At 40.7% G+C, this 9,201-nt stretch overlaps 1 protein-coding gene across 1 annotated transcript in view; it reads left to right on the top strand.

Moving 5' to 3' along the window:
- Positions 1-9,201, top strand: part of ARNT2 (aryl-hydrocarbon receptor nuclear translocator 2) — a 72,893-nt gene that overhangs the window by 32,132 nt on the left and 31,560 nt on the right. Inside the window, exons 5-7 of the mRNA XM_010134963.1 lie at positions 370-472; positions 2,476-2,541; positions 2,844-2,929. Of these exons, the coding sequence (XP_010133265.1) occupies positions 370-472; positions 2,476-2,541; positions 2,844-2,929 (255 nt within the window). The remainder of the gene's footprint in view (positions 1-369; positions 473-2,475; positions 2,542-2,843; positions 2,930-9,201) is intronic.

The following is a 9,201-nucleotide window of genomic DNA, read 5'->3' as shown; positions in this document are numbered from 1 at the left end:
GCAGCTGTCAGGGAGATGAGGGCTTTTGCTTTATCCACAGTTTGGCAGATTGAGCAGATTGAGGCAAAAAGCTGTGCTCGCTGTCGTTGTCTTCTCTGCTCCCAGACATTTGACCCTGCCTTGGAAGTTGGTCTTGGGCCAACCGAGAGAAGAGCCATCACGGTTGTGAGTCAGAATCAGCTTTGCTGAAGTCATTAGTTAAGCCAGCACATAACTGATGTGAGACCACAATCAAGATTTTTTTTGTTGGTATTTTTTCCCGTAACTGGGCTAACAGCATTAGCTTATGAACTTATTGTCATCTTAGTTTGCAGTAAATTGAATTAAATTCACGTATTGAACATCAGTTGCTCTCCTTGGCTTTCCTAGGACGGATTCTGGACTTGAAGACTGGAACAGTAAAGAAAGAGGGTCAACAGTCCTCAATGAGAATGTGCATGGGATCAAGGCGCTCTTTCATTTGCAGGATGAGGTATGCATTTACCTTGTATTCCTGAGATGGTTCCAGTCCCATCTCAGGTCAGACTTCAGACATTTCATTGCACTCATTTGACCTTGCTTAAAAAAACAAAGCTGTAATGACACACTCCCGTTAAGCATTTCCAGAATGCTTGCTTTTGGAATTGGAGTGAAACTGAAACCTGTCTTCCTTGACGATTAATGACTAAACACCTCGTTTGGGTGTTGCAATTATTTCTGTCAGTGTGGGATGGAGGATTCTTGCCCCAGAGAACTTCATGACACCTTCACCCCTGAAATGTAATCCATTGTCTCATCTAGTCAAATTATTCAAATCAATACTTTGGGAACAAAGCTTTCACAAATGTAATGAAAGCCCAGCTCTGTGTATTTTTTCAGCAAACCAATAATATTAGAAGAATCTTGAAGACAAACAGGAATTCAGCTGTGAACTTGCCAGCTATGTAGGAATTAACCTAAGCCTGGTATGAATTAACCAGATGTCAGCTGGTTGATGCTAGTTAAATGACTAATTGTTAGGGGGGTTTTATTTTGCAATTTTCCAACTTCTACATTGCTTGGGCTTCTTTAGAGAGATCTGCCTAGCCAGTGCTTCTGACGGGGGCTTGTGGACACCTCTGTTTTTATAGTGCTAACAGGATAAAACGCCTGTTGCTATTGCAGTAAATTTTTCTGTGTGGGGGGGTGAAAGTATATGATTGCGTCTGCAGCCTATATCCAATATATGTGTTGAAAACAGATGATGCAAAATTCGTTATGGAATGAAGCACACAAACCAAAATATTTGGCACGTGACAACAGATGCTTGTACTTCTGTTACATGGTGGATTTTCTTCCAGTCATGTGAGGAAACTGAATGTGTGGCTCTTGGGTGCCTTTGTTAAGGGGTTTATATACTTCATACCTGCAAGATTAGAATTCAAAGCTGTATCTTCTTTTCCCCCATTAACTGGAGGGAAAGGAATATGACCTGGCAGAGAGGCACGTGGGACACTGCTTTCTCCTCCTCAGAGTTGCACATAATGGTCATGTGAGGAGGACTTTTTTCTTGCAAAGGTCTTGCTAAAGGACCTAATGTCCTGTTTACAGTTGTTCCCCAGCTTTTAAAACATCATTTCAGATTGCAGTTGTTTCCTAGCACCCTGATTCTGTAAACTCCAGTGCATGACAGTAATTTTATGCATGCCAGTAGCCCCATTGTTTTTATAATTCTAAATCTTATTCTAATTGTTCATTCCTTCTCCTTGGCAAAGACTGGTATTTAAAAAAAAAAAGATTAAAAAAGAATAATAATTTTTAAAAAGCTTGTGGGAAGAATGAGCTTCAAATAATGTGAACTTTTCTTGTGATTACTTCTTTCATTGTTATTGTTCTTTTTTCTGTTGAAAATGAACTTGTTTCACCCTTCAAACTATTTACTTAGCTTCAAATGGATTGTTAAAATTATACAGCTAGGCATAGTTAGAAATATCACAAAATATACATGAACAAGTGCTAAGCAGAGTTACTGGACAGTGTAAATAATCTGTTCTTGCAAACATTAGATTAATACCTACTAATGTTAGAGCTGGTGTATGGCAGTCGAAATGCTCTGTCCAGGGAAGCTACTGGAATGCTGAGATTGTGGGTATTTGGGGGCCTGACTTACATTCTCTAGTTTTTGGCCTTGTTTTATAGTATTCGAAGTGTATCTATTCTTTAGCCACTCTTGGCATATCTGTTTCAAATAGTCTTTAGGTTGGGGGGGATGTGAAGGAATCTTTTTTCAGTCTCTTCTCATCTTATTTATTTTATAAAGAAAATATTTGTAGCACATCCAAAAGCTCAGCTTGCAGAAGCAGCAAGTTCAAAGAAAACATGAACCTATGACTTTCTGCCAGAAATAAATATCCATTATTACCTGCTTATATGTACTAATACAGACCTTAAAATGTGGTTTCCTCTTGGGTACTTGTATTTATTTTTGTTCCCTTTCAAATATTAATTTACTTTTAGGTGTGGAAATGCTCCGCTGGATCATTTACCTCTGAACAGAATAACCACCATGAGGAAAAGATACAGGTACTATTACTTAATTTACCGCAAGAGTTAGTTGCCATAAGCATTCTCATTTTCCCCTCGGCTGATGCTCAGTCGAGGTGTAATACATGGACAAACACCTGCGTTAGGCACAGGGTAAGAAGTATTACGGAGAACTAGTAAGACTTGAATAGCTTTTTAATGGAGCTGACATTGTACAGCACGCTGTGTTGATGGTTGTTTCTAACTTACAAGCGTCAGTAAATCATTAGTAGCAATTTAGAAACATGAAGCTGTTCTGCATGTCAGTCAACGTCGTATTTTTGTGTTTCCTTGTCGTTTAGGAATGGCCTTGGCCCAGTAAAAGAAGGGGAAGCACAGTATGCTGTTGTCCATTGCACTGGCTACATCAAGGCTTGGCCGCCAGCAGGTGCGTAGCTACCTGTAGCTACCTACCAATCTGCCCGACAGTTGAAAACCTGGCTTGGGATCCCTTTGCTGCCTCAAAACCAGGCTGAATTTCAGTGGGGTAACCCATCCAGACTCGTCTTGAGAAGCTTTTGATAACAAGAAATCAGCTGTTGTTACTCAATCCAGGCCTCCCTGTTTTTCCACGTGGAAGTGTTCTCGGTTTGGTTGGCACAGAGAGCTGTAGAAGCTGTCAGTAATGTGAGATTGCAGCAGCTGGGGCCAAAAGTTTTCAATCTGATAAACCAATGTAAAAATGACCTGATTTTGAGAAGGTAAACAGAAAACATTTGTACCTCTAGAAAACACCAACTAGTGCTTTTATATTGAAGTAATGAGTTGCAAGCACCTCTGTATGAATTCCAGTTCGGACGCACAGGTCTTCACCATAGTGGAGGTAGTGGAGAATGTTCAGTGTTTGTGATAAGTTCTGGTTTGAGGCTTTTTTTTCTGGAAACAAGTCTTGGCGTAGTGCTTTGAACTCCAGAGAAAAACATTTACCTACTGTAACTCAGTATTACTTATGGGAATTATTTACCTCTGAAAAATGGAAAGAGGAGATGGTGGAGCTCATCCAGACATCATCATGACCTGGGTTAGTTGACCTTGGCATCTGCAGTGGTTGAAGAGGCTGTGTGCAATATGACAGTGCCTGCTGGCATGAATCAAGCCAGGAGTAGTCCTGCCCTTTCGTGGTCATATACCACAAGCATAAATCACATTTGTCCAGTGATTATGACTGCTAAGAGGTGGTTTACACCAAGCCTGTGCAGTGCTGTGCAGACACCAGCATGCGGATGTGAACTTCGTGTTGATTCCCTGCTGAATTGCAGTTTCAGAAGAGGAGGAAAACCTCCCTTTTGTTGCTAATAGGATTTAATATACTTTAGAGTGCTGTAGGAGTCAGAATTTTTCAATCTCTTTTCTGTCTCAAAAGAGTGAGAGCACAGTGTGTGTAAATGGCGCTATGAAAATGAAGGGTGGGGTTTTTTCTTCCACAAAAGAGATTAACTTTTCCATCGGTTATTCCAAACATAATTGAATTCAGCCTTGATATAGGGGACTTCTCTTCAGGAAGGTGCAGGTCAAATGAGATTTCTTTCAGCTTCTTGCTTAGCTTGAGTGAAAAGCTTGATGCGTGTTATGGGATGTTTAAAGACGTCTAACCCTTCAGGGGTGCATGTTGCTAATGCAGAGCTGCAAACGCATGGACTCGTGTCCGTGCTAGATTACAGCGTCAGCAGTATGTGACGGGCACTGCAGCGCAGGAGCATGGCATGAAAAGGATCTTCTGGATCTCTTGAGTGCCCTGCTGCCAGGTGTCACGTTGTAAGTTCCAGTTTGTTAGTGAGGCATTTTCCCCGTCTCCAGCTCTTCTGCTCTCCCATGCTTAACAACCTGTCTAATTTCCAGTCCTCATTAGTTTATGAGAAGTTTATGCCAGTGTATATTCTTGGATTACATTTCACTGAAGATCAAGCAGGAGTTTTCCTGCCTTGTGTCTCTGTCTCTCCAGCATTCTGGTGCATTTCCAGAAGGAGGTCATATCCTGTCAGCCTTCACTTTGCGCAGTTAAAGCAGCCCACTTCTTCTAATCTCCATTCTCACAAGGCATTCTCTTCTTCGTCCTTGTGTCTATGCACTTCTTCTTGTTTTCATTTAACTTTTCAAAATGTGGGTCACTGGCATTATACACTCTTGTTCCAGAAGACAGTGTGGTGATGGAAAGTGAACATGAAATTTCCTCTCTTGACGGGCAGTATGCGATACAGCATACTACTCGTAGGTGTAGTGCATCCTGCTGCCATCCTCAGTCACCTGATATGTATACCAGGCTGCCTTTTTCTCAGCTGTCAACCCAAGATCTTCCAGTTCATAGCAAAAATAACTTTGAATAGTGTGATCTTTCAATTAGAAATACGAAGTTCCATCCCATTTCTGTTGCTGTGGTTTATGACTCTTATTAGTCCCCAAGTGCATGCTTATGCATTTAGTAATGTTGAATTCCATCCCATTTCTATTACTCCACTCCTCAAAATCTCATGGTGCTCCCTTATTATATCCCAGTGCTCCTCCACAATGCTAATGCCTCCAAACTATAGCAAAATCCTAAGGGATGATTTTTATTTAAACAGCCTTATGTGGAATTTTGATGGTCTTTTATGTTGCCATCCAAATTGTTACTCATACTAGCCATGCCTGAGTGCCTTTTTCAGGCCCTGTGCTAAATCAGGGCCTCTTTAATGAATGTGTATTTGCCCTCCCGTTCTTCCCCGCTTTGGACTGGTGATTCTCATGTATCCATTGACTTTCGAAGTTGAATGGGAATATCCGTGGGCTGAATTGGTCTCCAATATGTTTGAGTAAGAAAGTAGCAACATCACTGCCTTTGTTCTTATTTCCAATGGTAATTCAACTATAACATGCAAAGCAAATGAAATAACTGCAGCAGTAATTGAATTTGATAAGACTTTTCTACCCCGTAATAAAATTACTTGTGTTCAAATCAGCTAGAGAGTAGCAGGCCTCTGGCCTTTGCATTGTTTCTGGATTCTTGGGAATAAACAGGTTTGTGGTAAATCACAGCTGTTTAAAAATTCAGCTGTGGATGAATTGCCACGTCGACATTCCAGTAGAAACTCCATATCCTTTTCTTCCAGAGCATGGCACATGGCACGTGGATTATACAACCAATATACAACACACAAAGCATACTTCCATAAATGAAAAAATCTGTACTTAATCTAATTTGTTTAGCACCTGGCATTTTCTCTTTCTGGGTTGTAGTGCATTGTCTGTGGCCAATGTGTTCATTTTTTTAGTCCTATACCAAATATAACTCAATCAGTTTTGATGCAGAAATACCAAGACAAGAACTGGTCTGTCATCGTTATTAGCGTGGTAGACTATCAGATTTGACCACGCTGCTGCCATGAGTAGCCTACACTAAATCTCTTCAGTAATTCAGATGCTTTAAAGAGGTGAAAACAAATGAAGGCTGGCATCACAATGGTGGCTAATTTTAGGGACTAGGTTTTTTTTCCACAGATCTAAAGTAGAAAGCTCGTTCTGTTATGGCTCAGCTCTGTGGTCAGTGTGAAATCACTTTGCAGATCTAGCCTGACTTTTTTTTATCCTTAATGGAGCAGGAAGGCTCACTAGTTGGCAAACTGCCCTTTTTCACTGAGAAATGAGAGCAAAAACGCACAAACATGATGCCTCATCCTCTGCACAGAGCTGAGCTTGGAGCACGCAGGGCCTGCAGGCAGCAGCACGTGCCTCTCCCGTGTTTCCTCACGAAGCAAACCCAGGAGAGCTGCAGCCTGACCGCTTGCCATGCTCCTCTGGAAAAAGAGCCGTTCGGCTCTTCCCTGAATACAGTGTGTTTGCCTCTGAGTGAGTGGGATGCAAAGGGAAGACTGAGCTGCTTTGAGGAGCACGTCCACTTGGTTTGTTAGCGGTCCATTCATTTTCCACCATTGTGCCTGCAAGGGAAGGGTAAAACTCAAGTATAAAACCTGTAGTACAAAACCTAAGCATGTAGGTATGATGCCTACACGCTTACGTTCCCGTAAATTGTATGTTGGCCTCAAGTAATCAGGGTAAACTGTGCGCAGAAGTCAAAGAAAAAAGGAGTCAGGTATTCCAGATACTCCATAATTCCAAGTTATTTCCTCTGTGGAGTGTATGCTAGATTAAATAATATCAGAGCAGTGCTGGATTATTTTGAATGAGGTCAAAAGATCCCGTATTTGAAACTGGCTGAGCATCAGTTCCAGCCTTTGCCCTGCTGTTCCTGGGGAAGCAGCTTGTGATCCTTAGCCTGGACAATGCTTCAAGTTCCTAACGACTCACAGAACTGAGAAATTCTGTCCTTCCCCGATCATTCAGTTCTTAACTTGAGCAACATTTGCTTTTCTTCTGTTTTTTCTACCCCTCTGAGCATCTCATTCCTGGAAGGAAATTAATCTTATGTGGTCCATATGGTATTTTCCTAATAGGTTTGTTGGTTTGTTTTTTTTTTTTTTCATGCTGTAACAATTGATGGAAAATGTTTGGTGGAGAGAGAAGTCACAGTCTGTCGGGATGTTGCTAGTTTTCTGTAAATCAAAGCCAGGACCTGCAGAACAACACATAGTAGAGAAAAGGCTTAGATAGATACTGACTTCGAAAACTTCAAACAAAAAGTCCCAGAATAATGTTAAATTCCAATAATGTTGAAATCTTTCTTTTTTTTCCTCCATATTTTTTATTTTAAAAAGAAACATTTTAGTCTTCCAAGTCAGACTTTCGGTAACATCTTAACCACAGCATGCCAAAGCTGTTAGATTGTTTTTAAGTTTTGGCCAGAATCTGGCTTATGCGAAGTACTCCCTCTTCCAATACAAAACAAAATAGTTGTTTGAATGTTCTTTGCAGTACTGTCATTTTTAAGGGTTTTTGATTTTTTTTTTAAAGAAGAATAATTTCGGTTTTGTTGGGATTGATTTTTCCTTGGTATGCTGTAAACATCCACAGCCTTTTTTTTGGTGAAAGCCTTTTTCCATTGTTGTGTATGGGAGACAAAGTCACCGAGTGCAGTTTCATGCGCAGACATGTAACTATCAGTAATGGTCCTGATGGAGATAAGCACTAACAGGAGATTGCTAGTAACCACTGGACACTTAAATTACATCCTTCTAAAGACTCATAAATCATTCATTTTTCAGTGTAACGAAATAAAACCACAAATCCACTAAAAGTGTTCTGTGTCTTGCAGACAATATGAGGCAGAAGGGTAGAGAAAGACGGCAGGAAAATGAAGCTGTTCTGTTGTTAGAGCCAACTGGAAGCTCATTGGGAAAACTAAAAAGTTCCTTATGTGCACACAAACACATGCTATTGCCCTGTGGGAAACTGTTGCTGGCATAAAGGACACTTGGAAATTAAATATAACCTCTAACGGCAGAGCGCTCTGTTTGTGATGCTCAGTTGCAGGCTTAGCTTGGCGAATTGTTGATAGTAACTTGAACAAGCATAGCACTATGTTTATTATTCAAGAGCAGCGTATATTTGGTGTTGAGAAATAAAGCCTCTCTCAGGGTTACTCGTAAAGAACGTGAGTAACTAATGTATGTTTATTTTGTTGATGCCTCCTAAAGATCGGTTTCATGGCTGCTTTCCTGGAAGCTTTTGCAATTTTTTTTTTGAGATACTGATGGTGTTTAGTGATGCTAAGGAGCAGCTAAGAGTTGGACAAACAGGTATTAAGTGCAGGACACACCTATCTTTATTTACCTGTCTGCACTGGCGTGTGTTCAAATCTCTCTTCAAATGCATCTCATATAGAAACTCACCCACGGTTGAAAATTTTTTATCTATCGGCAATAGAGCAAAGAAAACAACTTCTCTCTCTGGAGTGCTGTCAGTAGTAGCACCTACACTGCAGACCAGCAGACAGTCATTTTGGTGTATTTTTTACTCCAGGCACTTTTAGGTGAGGGTTAGCAATTCACTGGGTCACATATTGATTAATTCGAGGCAGATTGGTTTTTATTCATAGGGTGTCTTGTAGGATAATCCAACTAATGCCTTTTCCAGTGTGTTATACAGACCAAATGTAATCCATCTTGGAGAAAAAAAAAAAGGTGAAAAATAGAACAACAGCCTCCCTTGCCAACAGAGTGACATCAGAGATGGTGTTTCTGAGCTAGGTTTATTTTTGGAGATTGTTTATGTTGCTTTGAGTTCATTTGGGCAGTAGCAAGCATGGACCAAGTTCCCAAAAAGGAAAGTGTTGTTGAAAACTGCCGAAAAAAGATCATGTGAAGTAGAAACCACCCAGCTGAGTATCTTTGTCCTTTGCAATACAGTGTGTCACTAAAGAAACACTGAAAAAGTTTTTGAAGTGAAAGGAAAATAGTTTAAATTTGTCCTTTTCAGATGGAAGACTCCATTTAAGAGGGATCTTTTGGTTAAGGTTATCTGACTAGAATGGCTAGAATTATTTCTTTAAAACAGCACTAAGGCCCCTCTGTTTAAGTGGCCTAATTCTCAAAAAAGTACCAGGCATCCGCCAAGAAATTCTTTTGAAGGTGGATGGATTCACCAACTTTGAAACTAGACCACCTGAACTGAGCTGTCTGAGTGTACCCGTGACTGCTTCAGGCACCAGCTCTTCAAATGTTTGTTCCTTCGCCCCAGGGTTGCACTTGCAGGTTTGCCCCAGGACTGAGGAGTGAGAGATTCCTCGTC

The sequence above is a fragment of the Buceros rhinoceros genome, unplaced genomic scaffold (assembly GCF_000710305.1).
Source record: "Buceros rhinoceros silvestris isolate BGI_N320 unplaced genomic scaffold, ASM71030v1 scaffold7284, whole genome shotgun sequence".
Lineage (NCBI taxonomy): Eukaryota > Metazoa > Chordata > Aves > Bucerotiformes > Bucerotidae > Buceros > Buceros rhinoceros.
Note: the sequence above shows the minus strand (reverse complement) of the source record. Positions and strands in the feature narration are given on the sequence as shown.